General features: G+C 36.7%; 1 protein-coding gene across 1 annotated transcript in view; it reads left to right on the forward strand.

The window, feature by feature from the left end:
- The window catches only part of LOC114651938 (protocadherin Fat 4), a 245230-nt gene that overhangs the window by 193873 nt on the left and 31110 nt on the right, over positions 1 to 20247 (forward strand). Inside the window, exons 7-10 of the mRNA XM_028802039.2 lie at positions 8795 to 8975; positions 11922 to 12172; positions 12459 to 16808; positions 19063 to 19167. Coding sequence (XP_028657872.2) covers positions 8795 to 8975; positions 11922 to 12172; positions 12459 to 16808; positions 19063 to 19167 — 4887 coding nt within the window. The remainder of the gene's footprint in view (positions 1 to 8794; positions 8976 to 11921; positions 12173 to 12458; positions 16809 to 19062; positions 19168 to 20247) is intronic.

Raw genomic sequence — 20247 nt, forward strand, 5'->3', positions numbered from 1 at the left:
AAAGCAACAGATTTCATGAGGGACAAAAATGTTAATTTCGGAAAAAAAAATGTAAAAAAAGGAAAATCTATAATTAATTTACTGAAGACCATAAAATGCAAACTGTCAGAACAATAAAGCTTAATTAACAGTTCAGCCTTTAAGCTCTGTAGTGCAGATGGCTATGTCTCTTACATTTACATTTTGTCTGGCTTCTATACATAACGCATTGACCAGAAATATAAATTTAATCTAAAGTGAATGGAATTAAGAGTTTACCAATATTGTACAGAACACTGTATTTTAAACTGAGTGTTTCTGTTTCAAGGCTTTCGGGCTTCTGTTTTCCCCTTGATTTATTGAATTCAGTTTGTATTTTTGCTACACAATGCATGTATTGTTTTGGTGTTTTTCAGTGCCTTGTGTTCTGTGCACCATCTTCATGCCTTTTTACCTTTTAGTAAATAATAAAATGCTGGAATGATCTTCCTGTTCATCACAGACCTGAAAAAATGCTAGCATAATGTAAAACTACTGTTTACAAATGTATTACTTCTGTAAACTTGGAATATATACAGTTATGATGTTTTGGCTTAACCATATGTTTAGTAGACGGTGTTTTTGGATTAGGTTGATTTAAGAAAGATTGCTGTCTCTGTGTATTAAAGAGCTAAACTAAGCGAACAGATGGTAAGCGCACCAACACATTTTTTAACCTTTATTTTTCTCTATATGCAGGGCAAGTGTTTCTCAAAGTGCATCAAATAACAAATATTTTAGTACTTTTGCTTGCAACCTTATACCTTTTTCATGTGACGTTAACTTTTTTTTGCATATTTTTCTCCCTATTGTCAGCCTTAGAAAAGCCTGTTTTCAAAAGCTATTCTTTAGACTGGAGCTTAAACTCTGGAATGTAAATGCTTGGGCCAGTATGGTTTCAATTTAATGCTGGGGAGTTGCACAGTCAGCACTGCAACTGAAATTTAAGATGATTTTGTAGTGCAGAAAAAAATGTAGCTATTTCATTAGTCAAAGATCTGATACAGTACCTCCAAGCTCTATTTGAAGCCTCTTATATTACAGTTCTGTACGACATACAATATTAATTCAAAATGTGTAATTAAATATTGGGCATGCATACTGTTATTATAGCAATATAAAACTGTTGATAACCTTCAGAAATATTTGATAGTTGCTGAATCAGTAACCACATGTTCATAATCTTCTCTTTGATGCAGCACCTGAAAATGTGCGAAGAGTTTAGTAAAGTGCTAGATGTGTTTAAAAAAAGATTTTGAGAGCACACTGTGCTTTTGATCTTCACTTCTTTGAGCAAATGGAGAGAAACAAAGATCACATAAAAATTACTCTAGTTTACTGCTTTCTGTTTAAGTGAGGTTGTCTGTGCAATCTGGTACTGTAGATAGACAGATAGCACCATACAGTATATGAGAGACAGAAGAAGCCAGTAGAGATGTAACCAGTGCTCACTCACAACACTAGGGTTTATGCTCCCCAGCAGTTTCCAGAGTTTTCTGATCTTCTTCCATGTGAGAGGAAAACAGAATGTTTTCATTCTAACCCTTTTCCTAATCAGCGAGCACTGCTAATTAACTCCTTTTCCCTTCATTTTAATAGCCCTGTTTTTAAGGATGCAGTCCTCTGAATTGATTTGTTTCTTCATTAAATGGCAGCCAAACAGAAATGAGATGTGAAACGAGCCAACAGAAGCTCAGCTAAATTGGAACGTCAAACTCCAGCCAACTTCACTCCAACCAGTTTCTTAAGGAGAAGCCTGTTAATTAAAGCCGTTATTGAATATCATGACTTGTTGCTGTTCTCATTCTGCCACAGCAGACTGTTGATTTTCTGTTTTTTTTAAGACCACCACCAAGATGTTTTGGTAACCTGAGCAGACCAAGGTTAGCTGATCATGTGGTGGCTTGTTTTGTGTCTCATTATTGTTTGGCTGCTCGTTAAGGAAAAAGGAACAACTAAGGGGTCTGAGTCACGTCAATTAAAACAAAGGCAAAACAAGTTAATCAGCAGCAAAATGGCTCACTAATTAAGAAGATGGTTAGAATGAAAACCTGCAGCTACTGTGGCCCACCACGGCCGGAGTTGGACAACCCTGTTCTTAATAGAACATCTCAGTTTCCAAAACTGTTTTTGTTTATCATGGGTGCCACTATTTTGTAAGGGTTTGCTGAAGTGTTATCTTTGAAATTAACCAAAGGTTTGCTGTGCATGACATTCACTTTCACAATGGGATAAAAGGTCACGACTAACGTCCTGTCTCTATCCAAGACTGCCATTTATCACCAACAAACTAAAGCTTGTGAACTTCGAGTTTCTTTCTGCTTGGTTTTGACCCTTTTAGGCATCTGTTTTTGACTTTGATTTCTGCTTAGCATACAGTATTTCACTATGACATCTTTGTTTCTACTTTATGGTCTTGTCCTTTATTTCGTTTATAGACTGTGTCTTTTTTCCTCAAACTCTTTAGCTCACTTTTGTTTCCCACTTTAGCAGTACTGATCCCAGTTTCTGGTGCTGGGAATTTGGCTTAAAGCCCCCCCTTTACATTTAGACAATTTCTGAGTTTTGAGTCCACAAATTCAGTTAGACAGGATTGACAGGATGAAGGAAGAGAGGGCAGTAGTTATTAAGAGGGAAGGAGGGCAGTGATACTGGGATTGCTTGTTGTGGTACAGAGGTGCGTGAATAGGCAGCCTCTCCAAACAGTGAGAAGGCCATAACTATTTAACTAGACATAAAAAGGAAACAGATGTTTATTATTTTACTCCCTATTTACTTGTAATGTACTTTCTTCCTTGCTTAATCCCTCATTTTCATTTCTCAAATGAACCTTTTATCTTAAGCATTTTTACCTCATTTTACCTCATTGCTTTGGATGACTTCAGAGGACCCTAGTCTTTAACAAAGTGTAAAACTATAGTAAAATGTTTTCAACTAGAGCAGAGACATTTTAAATAATAATAGTAATTCCACATGTACAGACTACAGTGAAATTGGTCAGACATGCTACTTGTCTCTACTTTCTGTAACTTGTTCAGGTTCACAAATTTAGTCAGAAGCAGGGAATTGCAACCTACAACTTTAACTTCATGACCTTAACCATTAGGGCACACTGCCTATGACAAATGTTATCTTTCAGAACAGTATAAAAACCCTTTATTTGGTATGTAGAGCCTAGAGGACATTTTTAAGATGAATATCACTCAGCCATATGGCTTTATTTTTTATGATTCCTTAGCTTGCGGGAATAAGGTCTCTGCCACACTGAAAGCATTGTTGTGTACTTTGAACTTTTCCTAATTTTTAGAGCAATACTGTAATACATTTTTTTAATTATATAGTTTTCTCTGAATATACAATAGCCAAGAAGTGAATTTGATGAATTAAGAGCTGCTAAGCTTGATTTGACTGTTACAATTTTTGTAATAAACACTCAGAATGTTCATTGTGATTACAGTGTCAAAATTCTCTTTAGTTTGAGACCATGGTGATACAGCTTTGGCACCTTTTGTAGAAGCAAAAGCATCGTACGTAAATGTGCAACTCATTTTCAAACTCCAAACTATTATTGCAAAGAGCTGTTGAGGAGATGTGGAAAATGAGCTTGTGGTTTGCTGGTAACTCATAAAATGTTTGTGAAAGTGCTGTTGCAGCAGAAGTTAGGAATTCTGGGATCTCTGCCTACTCTGTAAACTACAGAATTCAACACAGTTGAATTCAGTACAGACTCTCAAAGCTATAACTTTCAGGATATTCACTTTTGCACAAAGCCTCAAATAGTTCATTTGCAAAGCACTTGTTGCCTTCTTCATAAATGCACATTTTACAAGACGTGCCTCCAATGCAGAAGAATTTCAGTATAGCACGTGTAAGATGGGAGGATCTCGAACTTGTCTTACTGGCTTAAGTTAGCACTTATTGGAGATGCATCACAGTGATGCCCTTGGTCTGCTGGAAGTCTTGTGAATGGTCAGTCCATTAATGAAAAATATACGTAAATCTCATATTAAACAGTTGCAATGCCTTTGACATCCCACAAAGACAGATTCTTGGAATCACCTTTGCTGTTCTGTGTTCTGTGGTTAAATTAATAATTCATTTTTTCCTACATTAGGAAAAATTTAAACAACTATAAATATTGAAAGGATGAAGAGTCTTTAATATAGCTTGCTTATTAATATGACTGAGTTGCATTGCCAGTGCAAGGCTAACTAAACTAATTCCATGGGTATAGCTTGTCAAGCCATAAGCAGCCAGAAGCTGAAGTGCAAATACTAATGTTTTGAATGGACTGATAATAATATAGTACAGCAAAGATAATAAAATCATAACACTGCTTTCTTCATCATTTGCAATGAGGTACAGTGTAATCAAAAATCCTCATAAACAGTTAAAAATCTGAATTTACAAATATGATGCAATGGAATGATAATTGCTCTTTGTACGGTTTAGTACATAAGGGCAGCATGGCCATGCAGTGGTTAGCACTATTGAACCTTCTGGAAGCGAGATTGTAGATCTGGCCTAATCACGGTCTATGTGGCTTTTGCATGAGCTTTGTTCAGGTTTAGTTCTTTAAGTATTCCAATGTGCATTCCAAATACATATTTATAGAATAACTGGAGCCTCCAACAGCAAAGAGCTTTATGGATTATATAAGACCTTAAGGCAAATACCAGCCAAATTCACTTTACAAGAAAAATACAATTGTATATCCATATATACTATAAACTTTACAAGTGATGGCCAGGACATTTAAGTTAATTATAAGAACTGAACCAGTAATCTTGAGGAATAGAGCCAAAACCCTTAGCCGCAACATCAGACACTGCATTAAAGGTGGCACAGACTGAGAGTTTGCAGAACCAGCTGCACACTGTTCCTTGGGATTGGCTTTTGGCTTATGGGTAGTTTTGTCAGGTTAGGCTTCAGCTTCCCGAGACCCCATAATTGTGGCTTGTGTCCAGGACTGCTTCCTGTTTTGTACCTAGTACTGCCAAAATATGGTATGGCCCTATGTATGGACGGATGGACATCTTTTCAGATTAGCTAGACAATGTGTATAGGTTCATGATTGTAGTGTGTACAGAGTACAGTGAAGTTCCCACTTGCATATACTAGTCAGCATGCAACATGTTACCACTCTGACACCATGATTAGTGAGTATAATAACCTTACTTCAATACATCTGTCTTCTTTATGAATTAGAATGCCAAGGGTTTCAATCACATATTTAAAAGAGTGAAAGTGATATTAATTTTAGTCCACTGAAGTAAATATGTATCCTTCTCACAGAAGGCCAATTTAAAAATAAAAAATGTACATAGGTTGAAGAGTTGCAAAGATATCTCATTCCAGCTATGCCAATTAAACTAAAGGAGTAGACATATTGTTATGTATACTGTAATACGGTATTGTGGCTGTCTATTTGTCTGTCCAGGATTTTAAATCACCTGTAGCTCGCAAACCATTTGACCTATTGACCTGGAATTTGGTACACATATACTATGTGACATCTACTACCTGCTTTCAGGGTAATGATTGACCTCCAAGGTTATTCCTCATTTTATTTTTATTTTATTTTATTGTAGAATCAACTCTCAGCAGCGGCCAGCAGGGCGGCCGTGCAGCACATGTGTACGGGAGCCATTCTCATTCCCTACCACCTTTGCCATCACTTCCCCACCTCTTTATATCCTAAACCATTCTGGATGCAGATTGAAGACTTAAGTGCCAGATTAAGTAAAAACTTACAAAGTAATTTCAACACAAACATTGACTTAATCAGTTTTTACGCGAAAAGATGCCAACGAAAGAAGAGAAGAAGTGGGCTGTTAGGGTGGAGAAAAGAAGAGCTGCTCAAGAAGCAGTAAGCATATCAACCTCTGAGCAAATGAATGCTAAACGTACAGAGAAAGAGGATGAAAACTATGAATGCTCAAGTCAAGTGTATTCGTGCAGTGCGCCGTTACCGGTTGGTTCATAAAGCAATCCTGCTTGTGTCTGTGATGAGATCTACATTAAAAGTACTAGGAAACTAAAGAAAAGTAAAATAATTCTGCTTAGTATATACTTCTAATTAGAATGTTATGGAATTTAAAGCAAAGGATTCTCAACATATTGTATAATAAGTATAGTAGTAAAATAATAAAAAAAAATAAGAATCAAATGTCAGAGTAAAAATCTCTGAAACCAAAAGCCTCTTCATTAACAATACATTTCTCATGCTTATCAGTACTACAGATTTTGCTGCCACCAAATGAATACGGACATTCATTTGAGCCACGCTGACAACATGTTCAAAAATCTACCACATCTTACAGTTGAAAATATTGAATTTCAGTAAACTTGACACATTTTGACTGGGTTCTGCTTTTGAATGTTGTCCACATGTCTGCAAGGGTTTCCCCCTAGGTGCTTCTGTTTCCTACCACAGTCCAAAGACATGTTGGTTAGATGGACTAGTGAAGCAAAATTGTACCCTGATATGTGGTCACCCTGCAATGGGCTGGTGGCCTGTCCAGGGATTGTTCCTGCCTTACATCTGATGCTTGCTGTAATAAATTCCAGCTTCCCTGTGTTTGTAAAATATATGAATATTGTATTATCAATTTACATGTCAGGTTTTGATTACAGAGTCTTTATTCAGATTATATTAATAGGAAGGAGCTTTGAAACTTTTGCCCAGTTTTAGTAGAACTATCAATTTAGCTAAGTGTTCAGAAGAGCGATGGCATAGTGGCACCTTGGTTAGAACCTCTGCTTCATGGCTCCAGCATCCTGGGGTTGAACCCATTTGTTGTATTTGTAATATTTATATGTACTGACTGTGTCTCCATCTGTTTTTCCTTTGGCTACCTCCAGAAACATGTCTGTTAGGTTGACTGACAATTTTATATTGGCCTTTCTGGGAGTAACAGAGTGGTTGTGCATTATGTTGGAGCATAAGGTTGGGCCTTATGTTGGAGCGGTGTCCATAGTCCACTGTGACTCTGAATTGGATTGAGTGGCCTTTTGGTAAATTGTATGGTTCTACTTTATATTTCCTATATAGTTAAAACAAAAAGACCAATTGTTGGATTTGAGGAATTTTGTACTCACCTCCTTTTTCCAAATTAAAATAATTATATGTATGTATTTATTTATTCCAAGTAAGTAATCAAATGGAGGAAATTAACAGCAGAATGTCACAAGTGTACTTATTGTGATGTCAGGGCTTCATTATTGGTCCAAGCATCTGACTTCAATGTGCAAATAAGCAAGGTTTTAATCTTCCTGTTATTCCCAAAAAATATAAATAGTTAAGTCATACTTTAGACTGTACCTGATTGCCACAAAAAGAAAAATAAGCCATTTGTTCAGTAATGCCATCTGTACTTTGGATACCATGTGGACTGAATTAGACTGAATTAGACTGATTAAACAAGCTTCATCATGAGCATTTTCATCTTTGTCCATAGTCTTCACTTCATTACCTGGAAAAAAGTCAGAAGATAGTAGCTGTTAAGATGTTACAGGTCTTGCTAGTTAGATTCACTATTATCTTTTATCTATGAAAGTGATCAAAATAAAGTTACGGTTCTTAAAAGCATGGAAACAAATATCGTCCTGGCAGCTAAATTAAATTTCTGCCAAGAACTGTTTGATTGGTTTACATTATACAAGAAAATGGTGATAAACAGCTACTTTAATAAACGCATAATTGTTAAATAAAATTATTTCAATAAATACTCTCATTCTGGAGAGTAATTATTATTATACCAGGTGCCCCAGTACTGGGTTTGAATCTTAACTGACTATGCAGAGTTTGCATGTTCTCCATGTGTCTGTATGGGGGTTCATACATTCCAGATGCCACTTTGTTACTTTAAATGGCAAATTTAAATTGATCCAGAGTGAATGAGAGCTGATCGGTGCATGAGTGTATGAATGTCCCCATAATGGATTATCACCCAAGGCCTGATTCAGTGCATATTTTGTCCCCAATAAAGGCTGGATTGGTTATATCCCCCTATAATTCTTGGATTAAGCAGATTTGATGCTGGATAGATACATACTTATGGATGTGCATTTTACAGTGGAGGTAATAGTGTCATCTTCATTTCTTTGGCCTCTTGCAAGGTTGGGCAAAAATAGTAATTCAGGGTCTTGTTAGAATATAACTGTGAGCATTAGCAACAATAAAGGAAATCACTTTCAGAATAAGCGTGTAGTTCTGGCAAAATTAATTTCAGTGTATCTTTTTTATTATCAAAGTGTTATTAATTATATGTTTAGGTTTGAATGTACCTTATTCCGGAGTCAATTCATTTCATTCATTCATAAGTCTAATCATGGGGTCACTTGTTTATATCAGTTTCTACTCTTGTTATATAAAATTATTCAAAAATAAGAGTTGCTGCAGATTTTCACTGGACTTTTCTGCAAGCTACACAGAATACTGGAAATCTGCCCTCTAGTGAAGTTTATCTAAACTGTATTTTATTCAGTTTAACAATCTTATCACTTACTGGATTGTCTTACATTTAAAGTGTGATGGGTGTGGAATAATGTTTGTTAAAGAATTGTGAAAGTTAAATATAATTATTTTTAATTTAATATTATTTGAGAAAACTTTGGTTTTAACATAATGATTTTTATCAAAAATTGTTACAGATAGTACATGCACATTTTAGGGACTCTTTGAAATAATGAAGATAATTTATCCAAATAATGTCCTGCTTAAGCAAACATGTAAGTTTTTTATATACTTACACGCTGTGATCTCTGACTACAGGTACCCCAGCTCTTACTGGCACAGGGACGGTGACTGTTTTAGTTGATGATGTGAATGACAACATTCCAGTTTTTGCTTCCAACACCTTCCATACCAGTGTACCTGAAGACACTCCGACTGGCTCTGATGTGCTTCTTGTAAATTGCTCCGATGCTGATACAGGCCTAAATGCTGTAATAAGGTGAGCCAGTAACTCCTGCTGTGTGAACTGTAAATGCTCTGAGAATGGAAATGTAGCTCCTGGATTTTTTGTTTTTGTTAGAGGTTCTCCCCACTGTGATCAGCTCTCCTGAAGAATAAACTAAAATCTAATTTGGCATATAAAATAATGAGGATGTTAACTGGCATTGACAGGCCAAGAACAGCACACCAGGGGTTGATGTGTTCTTAATGGTTTGAAGAACAAGCCTCAATTGGTTATTAGTCAGATTGTAATGCTCTTAAATAATAATTCTCAGTTGCTTTTTTGTCATTAATATTTTTACTATTACATCATATTTTAATTTGCCCTAATATCTAAAATCTAAAAGCAAAAATTAATGTGTAGAGAAAGATTGCATGCATTTTGAAGTTTCCACCCACATCCCTGAGACACACGTTAGATTTATGGGTATCTCTAAATCTAATACATGGTTAGGTACTGCCTTGTGCATGATGCTCCAGTATCTCAGAAATATTCCTTGAGTGTATGTGGAGTTTGCTTGCTCTCCCTCATTCTAAAGATGCCCATGATGGATGGATTTATAAAGAGATATATAGACAGATAGCACCTTACCTGTCCCCAGAGAGAAATTTGGTGTTGGCCAGTGGTCAATTATAATTGACCTTGCACAAGTAATGCCCAATAATGAGCCACTCCTCTATCCAGGGATGCATCTTTCTTTGCTTGACTCTGCCAGAATAGCCTTTAAACCTAAAATGCTTTGTATTATTATAATCAAAAAATATGAGATGTTGATTTTTATTGTTCATTTACATAATATAAATGTTGTGGACAAAACTGGCAAAATACCAATAATAAAGTATCTAATAAAATATTGAGCCAGCAAGTGCCATCAGGGTCACTTACGGTATATGCAGGTATAGGTTACCTGTTACTGGCACATGGACAGTGACCATTCCACTGATATTCAGAATCTGTCTATTTATTTGGTTTGTCACATTGCTCATGTTTTTCTCTCTGAAATTCCATACGAACTTCACTTTACACACTACTCCTGATAGAATATGAGCAATTTGTCCTATCTTTCCATCTGAAGATTCTGAAAAACTACATTAACAAAATAATTATTAAGTTCAGTAGGTTTGTGCTTCTACTTATTCTATTTGTTTTATATATAACAGGGCCTATCTAACAGTTTTATGTGATTCAGAGAATAACTGCATATCAATATGATACAAGCTGATTTCTTTCCATCTGCTAGTAACATTCTGTTGAGCATTTTCAGTCTTAACATCTGCATTTTGCAATCTATTAGATAGATAGATAGATAGATAGATAGATAGATAGATAGATAGATAGATAGATAGATAGATAGATAGATAGATAGATAGATAGATAGATAGATAGATAGATAGATAGATAGATAGATAGATAGATAGATAGATGGATAGATACTTTATTAATCCCAATGGGAAATTCACATTATTTTGTAATGCATGTAGTGATAAAATTCATTTCACTGTTCATTCCAATAGATGGGGCATCACAAACATTAACACTTCAGTGGAGAATCATATTCCAAATGATAAATAAATGTAGGAACAGACACACTGACACTGTAACTTAACAAAGGAAAATTTAAATAGAAAAGGTGCAGGAAATAAAAAGAATACTAGAGAAAATACTTATTTTATTCAAGTCATTGAAACATTCTGGTATTCTGCCCTCATCGATGTAGTACAATGACAGCAGGAATAAATGACAAATTCCATTAACAGCTATAAAGAGGGCACACTGGCCTCTAAGGACACAAGATGGAGATGCTACATCCCTCTGTGTGACAGTCAGTGGGCTCCAATGGGATTAATAATTCTATCAACCTTGTTTATTTCCTACAATTTTTTCTATTTAAAATTTCTTTTTTAGGTTATAGTATTAGTTGCTACATCTGTAGGAATGAAAACTGCACTGAATTTTATTAATACATGCAACAAATGCTTTGGAATGGATGTATCGAGAATGACGTCCTTAAGTGAGCATGTCACTTCTGATGTCACGTGTGACATCACAGGTATAGCCGACTGAAGTTCCACCCTGTTGAATTAATTTCAATTACAGGTTTACTTACCTTGGCAGTAACATTCATGTCTCTGGTGACTCTTCCTATGAAGTCAGTAGACAGATTGGGAGAGCATGGAGTGTCATGAGTTCGCTGGAAAGGGGTGTGTGGTGCTCCCAATATCTATGCAAAAGGACGAAGGTTCAAGACTTTAGAGTCCTGGTGCTTCCTGTCTTGCTATATGGTTGTGAGACATGGACGCTATCCAGTGACCTGAGACGAAGACTGGACTCCTTTGGTACTGTGTCTCTCTGGAAAATCCTTGGGTACTGTTGGTTTGACTTTGTGTCGAATGAGAGGTTGCTCATGGAGTCCCGAATGAGCCTGCATTGTGAGGGAGCATCAGTTACAGCACTACGGCCATGTGGTGCATTTCCCAGAGGGTGATCTGGCTCGTAAGATCCTCATTGTTGGGGACCCAAGTGGCTGGACCATGCCAAGGGGTCGCCCACATAACACATGGCTGCGGCAGATAGAGAGTCATTTCTGGAGGGTGGGACTGGGCCGTGTGTCTGCCTGGGGGTTGCCAACTGGGATCCTAAGCTGTTTCATCATGTAGTGGGTGCAGCAACACACTGTACTAGTGCATGCTCCTCAACTTGACTTGACTTGACAGGTCACTTCTGCCCTTAGATTTTAAGCACTAGACCAATTGGGCCAACAAGTTATTTAAATAACCAATTAATTAATTAAATCTGAACCATGTTGTGGAACATACTTTTATTTTATTTTGTGTTTCTCCTTTACCCAGGTGATTCCATTTTTTTGGCTTCAAAATGCATATAGCGAAAACATTTGGAACAGAACTTTTATTAATATTAATGTTTTTGATTTTTTTGCCACAGTTACAGTCTTACCGGGGGCAACTCCCAGTTCTCTATAAACCCTTCTACTGGACAAATTATCATGAGTTCCTTATTGGATCGAGAAGTAAAAAAGGATTACGAACTTGTTGTAGTTGCACATGATGGAGGACGTCCCCTGGCCTTGTCCAGCTCTGCCATAGTTTCTGTTACTATATCAGATGTCAATGATAACCCACCAAGATTCCATCATCATCCATATGTGACACATATTGGTGCGTCTACGTCAGCAGGTGAGGAAAAATTAAATAGTATGTATCAACACTTTCATTTTACCTTTACGCGTATATCCTAAAAAATGGAAAGATCAGTTAAGAAGGCCATTTAAACTTTCTATAAACTTCTACATAATCCATTCATTGAGTATAATAAGCAGATACATCACTGGCTAAACTGGTGTTTACAATTTATGTGTAAACATGACTTTATAATAGACTGCTATTTATAAAACAAATAATAGCAATATTCAAAAGTGATCTTTGTTAGCACTGAAATATAACCTTAATTTTCTTCTTTCAGGTTCACTTGTTTTTGCAGTTACTGTGACAGATGCAGACGCTGGCTCTAATGCTCAACTTCATTATTCACTGATGGGTCGAAATTCTGAAAAGTTTCAAATTGATCCAGTGCGTGGAGCCATTACCGCAGCTGAAAAACTTTCAGGAGGTTCTGAAGTAACTTTTGCAGTTCATGTAAAAGATGGAGGAATATATCCCAAATCTGACAGCACAACTGTTACTGTGAGATTTGTCACAGACCAAGATTTTCCATACATCAAGCCAGGGCAAACCCATTTCATGTTCCCCGAAAACCAGGCTGTCAATACACTGGTCACTACATTTTCTGGATCTTCAACTAGAGCAGCACCTTTGTCGTATTTCATAGCCAGTGGTAATCTTGACAGTGCATTTCATATTGACCAGCAGACTGGAGAGCTTTCCATTAAAAAACCCTTGGACTTTGAAAATATACAGAAATATATCCTTTGGATTGAAGCCAGAGATCAGGGTTTCCCACCATTTTCTTCTTATGAAAAAGTAGAAATAACAATAATAGATGTAAATGACAACTATCCAGTATTCAAACAAGAATCATTTAGCGCAACCATCCTGGAAAATTTGCCTACACAGAAAGTTATTTTTGTTGTAGCTGTAGACACAGATAGTGGTCTTAATGGACAATTAGAGTATACAATCACGGATGGAAACCATGGAAACAGTTTTACTATTAACAAAGCCACTGGAGAAATTAAGAGCAATGGACCTCTCGATCGAGAAAAAGAAGCCCAGTATTTGCTGATAGTTAAAGCTACTGACAAGGGCTCTCCTCCTAAATCTGCCACAGTCAAAGTTATTATTCGTGTATTGGATGTGAATGATAATGCACCCAAATTTTCCAAAATTTTCAGTGCTCATATACCTGAAAATGCACCCCTGGGATCCATAGTGACTTGTGTCACCACCTCAGATGAAGATACTGGATCAAATGCAGTGAGCCGGTATTCCTTAGCAGACACAAGCCTACCCTTTTCAATCAATTCAGACACTGGGGATATTACTGTAAGCCGACCTCTTAACAGAGAAGATACAGAGCGCTATATTGTAAGAGTTTCAGCTCATGATTCTGGATGGACAGTAAGCACAGATGTTTCAATATTTGTAACAGACGTTAATGATAACTCTCCTCGTTTTAGTCGGCCATCATATTACCTTGATTACCCTGAGCTTACTGCAATTGGATCAAAGGTCACTCAAGTCTCAGCTACTGATCCTGATACAGGTTCTAATGGTCAGATATTTTACTTTATAAGATCACAGTCGGAATATTTTAGAATAAATTCATCCACTGGTGAAATTTTTACTAAGCAGTACATCAAATATCAAAATTTAACCGGCATAAGCAATGTAAACATCAACCGGCACAGTTTTATTGTTACAGCTTCTGACCGTGGTGTTATACCTCTTTTGAGTGAGGCAACTGTGATTGTCAACATTGTGGACAGCAATGATAATCCACCAAAGTTTCAAACTGTTGCCTACTTTACACCTGTAACAAAGAGTGTGAGGCCTGGAACGAAGTTAATAAGAGTTGTTGCTTCTGATGACAAAGACTTTGGTGTCAATTCTGATATTGAATATTTTATAACAAAGGGTAACAGTTCAAACAAGTTTCATTTAGACAGACACAGTGGTTGGGTAAGCGTTTCTTCTTCACTTATGACTGACGTTAATAAACTTTACCTAGCAGAGATAACTGCAAAAGATAAAGGCAACCCACCACTCTCTGCTCAAGCAACCCTCCGGATTATTGTTACGGAAGAGAACCACCATACTCCAGAATTTTCCCAAAGTCACATCACCATGAGCATACCAGAGAGCCTTACAGTTGGAACAGTGATAAGAACTGTTTCCGCAAGAGACAAAGACAGAGACATGAACGGGTTTGTTAAGTACAATATTACTTCTGGAAATGACATGGGCCTTTTCGCAATAAACAGTTCTTCAGGTGCCTTAATTTTAGCTAAAATGCTGGATTTTGAAGATCAGGAAATTCACGAACTGAGGATCAGTGCAACAGATAATGGCTGGATTCCAAACACTGGTTTCATCACGATTACCATTCATGTTACAGATGTGAATGATAATTCTCCTCTCTTTAACCCTGATGAGTACTTTCCAGTTGTAATGGAAAACGCCCCAAGTGGCACCACTGTTGTAAAAATGAATGCTACTGATAAAGACTCGGGCACAAATGCCATGACTGCGTACACGATTCAGTCTTCAGACAGTGATTTATTTGTAATAGATCCAAATACTGGAATTATTACCACTCAGGGTTTCCTTGACTATGAAGCAAGGCAAAGTTATCATTTAACTGTAAAAGCTTTCAATGTCCCAAATGAAGAGCGGTGCAGTTTTGCCAATGTAAACATCCAGTTGAAAGGTGCTAATGAATATGTTCCCAGATTCGTATCAAAGCAATATTATTTTGAGGTTTCAGAGGCTGCACCCCTCGGAACAGTTATTGGAGAAGTTTTTGCAAGTGACAGAGATCTTGGAGTGGATGGAGAAGTCCACTACTTAATATTTGGGAAAAGCAGAATGAAAGGTTTCAGCATCAATAAAAAGACTGGACAAGTTTATGTGTCTGGACATCTTGATCGTGAAAAAGAAGAAAAGATCTCTTTAAGGGTACTAGCCAAGAACACCGGGAGCATTAAGGGCACGGATATTGATGAGGTCATTGTTAATATCACAGTCCTAGATGCTAATGACCCACCTGTTTTCAACTCTGACTTATACAATGTCAAAATCAGTGAAGGCTTTTCCCCTGGCACTCATGTAATCTTTGTCAATGCTTTTGACTCTGACTCTGTACCCAATTGGAGTAGGTTTTCTTATTTTCTGGGCTCAGGAAATGAAAACAATGCCTTCACAATTAATCCTCAGACAGGGCAGGTCTCAGTTGCTTCAGAGCTGGATAGAGAGTCTACCCCTGTTTACAATTTGTCTGTTTTAGCAGTAGATTCTGGATCACCACCTGCAACTGGAAGTGCCAGCCTCATAGTGACATTAGAGGACGTCAACGACAATGGACCTACGCTAATCAGTACAGTTGCAGAGGTTTCTGAAAATGAACGGGCAGGAACCATTGTAGCAACTCTAAACTCCACAGATTGTGATCTACCTCCAAACCAAGGGCCCTTTACCTATAACTTACTTAGCACAGAACCTAGTTCCAATTATTTTAGCCTTAGCCCCAATGGAGTTCTGTCTACATCCAGAGAAATTGACAGAGAAACAATAAGTGATTTCTATTTGTCTGTAATGATCAGAGACTCTGGTGTCCCACAAATGTCTTCAACCGGAACCATCCATGTTAAGATCAATGACAAAAATGACAACCCCTCTGAGACTAGATCAGTTGAAGTCTTTGTTTATTATTTTGGAAATGTATTTCCTGGTGGAATTCTAGGCACTGTCAAACCTCAAGATCCAGATGTACTGGACACTTTCCGTTGCTCTCTTGCTTCAGGAGTCACAAGTTTGTTTAGTATAGCAGCTGACACTTGTGATTTAAAATCTCAGTCAAGGTCTTCTGAAGGAACATTTGATTTAACAGTCCACAGTAATGATGGTCTTCACGGAACAGTTACAAGCAATGTTCGGGTGTTTTTTATTGGATTTAGTAATGTCACTATTGACAACAGTATCCTTCTCCATCTACAAGTAGAGAGTGTCACTAGCTTGCTAACCCATCATTACCTTAGGTTTTTGCGAATTGCTAACTCACAGCTTGCTGGCAGGGGGACTGGTGTTCAGCTATATGGGGCATTTGAACACAGTAACAAAACTTTGCTTATGGCTGCCATTAAACGCAGTTATAACCAGTATGTTAACCCCAGTGGAGTAGCTACATTCTTTGAAAGCATAAAAGACATTCTCCAAAGACAGAGTGGTGTGCACATTAATTCAGTTGACTATGACCCTTGCATACATAATCCTTGTCATAACGGTGGAAGCTGCAAGAAGCATCTGAGTGTCGGCCATAGTCCAATAAGAGAAGAGAGCATGCCGGTAATCATTGTGTCTAATGAGCCAATGCCACCGTATATCTGCAACTGCATGCCTGGATATACTGGAACCTTGTGTGAAGCCGACATCGATGAATGCCTTCCACTTCCATGTCACAATGGTGGAACCTGTCATAATTTGGTTGGTGGATTTTCCTGTAGTTGCCCAGAAGGATTCACAGGAATGGCATGTGAAAGGGATATCAACGAATGCCTGTCAAACCCCTGTAAGAATGGTGCACATTGCCAGAACTTTCCAGGAGGTTTCAATTGTGTGTGCAAAAATGGATATACAGGTATGCTAATTTGTGGAGTGAGTGTACTGTATGTGTATTGTTTCTGTGTGTGTGTGTACTATAGTATATATTCAAATATATATACTATATATATATATATATATATATATATATATATACATACATACATACATATGCCAGATAGATAACACCAGCACTGTCAGCATTACTAGCCAAAAAGAAGCTACTTCCAAAATTTAAAACATTAATAATACAATCAACATGCTATAAACAGATAACATAAAGAAACAACACCTTAACAAAGCATTTATTTTTATTCTGGTGTAGGTTGAGATGTTGATGTGAAGTATTTTATGTAGTGTCAGAAGGAAAAAAAAAGAACTATGTATACTTGTAAACATGTGCAAATAGTTTTCTTATGCATTTCCTTTTGATTATTGCCAATCTGCCATTTTTCTGCCCAAGAATATCTATCCAATAATCAATTTTTGAACCCTGTTAAACTAATTTGGGGTTGAGAGAAGGCTGAATCATGTTGTGGCAGCACTGGATACGTGGCAGGATACAGTCCTCAGTGAGGTACCATTCCAGTCCACTCACACACACACCCACATGGCCAGTTTCAAATTCTCAATCAACCTAACATACAGGCTTTTGGACTGTGGGAGGAAAACAGGGAGGTCAGTGAAGAACCCACACAGAAAATGGAAGAACATGAAAACTACATAATGACAGGGAAGAGATTCAAGCCCAAAATGCTAAATCTGTGATTCAGTAGAGTTAATACTGTACCCCTAAAACCCCAATCCGATATTAAATGTTTAAATCTGACTAAAGCCTGATAATCTAGCCTTGAAAAGGTGTATTGAATAGCTTAGCTCAGCATGTAACTCTTACATAGATAGGCATGATGAATATATTTCAAGGGCAATCTTTTTTTCTGCATTTTGCTCAATTTAAAGTTTCCAACACAGGATATGTTATCTCAAGAAATCATTAGGTTGTTACGATATTCATGCCATTAGAACTTTGGAAAAACATTGGTTTTTGGTTAATGTTTTTGGAAAGTCTCAATGTGTTAAAAAATACTTTCTGTCTTACAGTAGTTTGTATGCCCTACCAGTGAACCTCCCCATTTCCTGTTTTACCTGCTGTGCCGTGCTGAAGGAATTCACCTTCATTAAGTTATTTGCTTTAGGTTGTTCAAATCACAGCCCTAATGTTGTAAAAATAAACGCTCTTATAGCATGTCTCACATTTCATCTATTTGTGTAGCACAGTGTCTGAGTGTCGTTTACAGTTTTCTGTCCACCAATACTGTATGAATTGTTTTCATCATGTACTTGTATTTATTTTGTTGTCCAGATATCTTCAACAATGTAAAGTGTTTTCATAGTTGCTGGAGAATCAGAACTCAGTTTGTTTGTCATTCACACAATTAACCAAATTATCTGTATGTCCACTTTCGGAGCCTGGGATTCAGTTAACCGAAGCTTATCGGAGCAGCTTCAGGCATAAAGCAGGATCCTCTCCTGTACAGAATGCCAGGCCCACTGCAGGGCACAGTAGACCCCGCATACAATTGTATTGGATCAGTTTAACATCACTGTTTAATGTACTTTGCATTGCATTGTGATGTCAACAGAAACCAGAGCACCTAAGGAAAGTACAAGGGTACACTAGAAGAATTTTCATGCTCATGACCTAAGTGGGAATTAGCTAAATTTAAAATTTCATCGACTCTATATAAATTTTACATACTGTATATTTAAGTGGCACCCTGCCTCTCAAAGAATTTTGAGACCTCAGGCTGATCATCTTTGACTTCATTTGTAGTTAATGAGAAATCAAACTCTTTGTACATCTTCTTGGTTAAAACTGTTATCTCCAAATTAAGCAATTTCAATCTGAATAAACGAAAGACTTTCAAATTGAGATTTCGCCTTTAGGGTCGTTGATGAAGTCAATGTTGATGAGTCCGTCTCATTACAGTTTTTTTTTTGTTGTTGTGTTAATTATCTTAAGTTTATATTCTGATTCAGCAGTGACTAAAGGGTTTGTTTTGTTGAGTGTTATTGTCAATTTGTTTAAGCATTGCTCCAATAATAATTTAAAAAACATCATGCAATCAATGACTACTCTGAAATCGATAGCATATATATTTTCAAAATAGATGCCAGTTCACAGGCCATTAATAATTTAAATTGGCATCGTTCCTTCACAGACATAGTTGCTATATATTATGAGTTAAGCACAATCATTAATTTTAATCAGTGCTGTTTTGTGAATCTAGGAAAAACTTGTGACTCCGCCATCAATTACTGTGAATGTAATCCTTGTTTTAATGGGGGATCCTGTCAGAATGGAGTGGATGGCTATTACTGTCATTGTCCATTTGGTAAGTGACCACACTTAAAATGCCAGAGAGATGAGTGCCTTGGTGCCATCCACATAGTTTTTACTAATTTATTATTTTGTGCCTATTAGATAAGAAAAACCTGGAAACATTTTATCATAATCGGAAATAATATTATGCAAATTAGATTTCATTATAATGGAACATTGCTTAAATATAATTTCTTCGTTTTCATGTGTTATAACTAGGGGTCTCAAAAGTATAGTGTCTTTTATTTATTTTTTCATGTTCCTGTATGATTTATCACTAATGTTTTACTTTTTGACTGTGTCCTGTCTATTCATGTTATTGATCATATGTAGTTGTCTACTTTACGTTGGTAGCATTTTCTAAAATTTTTGTTCAGTCCTATTAAAGAGTGCTTCATGGGATTTAAGGACCTACTGCAGTTTATATTGCTGCCACCAAACATTTTCCCCATCTTTTGAGATTATACTGTCATTTTTCATCATTTAACAGAGGGATTTCATCACTTTTCTTTAATATTTAGGTTTCAAATAACAGTAATGTGTGTACAACCAATTTACTGAATTCACTTAATTCAATTGCTACCCTCAATATTAGTGCAATCTTGAAATAATTGATCAAAAAATAAAAATAATAATGTTTGCATTTGCAAAACACAACAATTTGGCCTTTTCATGCCTCATCTTCACAAATCCATATGTAACAATAACATCTATTGCAAAAAGAAATTAAGCGCACATGCATTGTTTTCTTCTGGTGCAACTTTCCTAGTATTGGGTTCTCAATGAGCCACAACCTATCTTAGAAGCAACAAGCATAAGGAAGGTTCTTTTTTTGAGCAGGACTCCACTCTATTACCCGACTCTTGAAACAATTTCCAATCAACAATCTGCCTAACTTTATGTCTTTAAACTATAGGTGCACAAAAAAGACCCCCAAAAAAACACAAGCCTCTGTGTAATTTTCACATTTCTATCTTCTTATATTATACGCTACCATGGCTGTTCGTTTGTCTGTCCAGGATTTTAAATCATCTGTAGCTCGAAAACCATTTGAACTATTGACCTGAAATTTGGTACACATATACTACGTGAC

The sequence above is a fragment of the Erpetoichthys calabaricus genome, chromosome 5 (assembly GCF_900747795.2).
Source record: "Erpetoichthys calabaricus chromosome 5, fErpCal1.3, whole genome shotgun sequence".
NCBI classification, from domain to species: domain Eukaryota; kingdom Metazoa; phylum Chordata; class Cladistia; order Polypteriformes; family Polypteridae; genus Erpetoichthys; species Erpetoichthys calabaricus.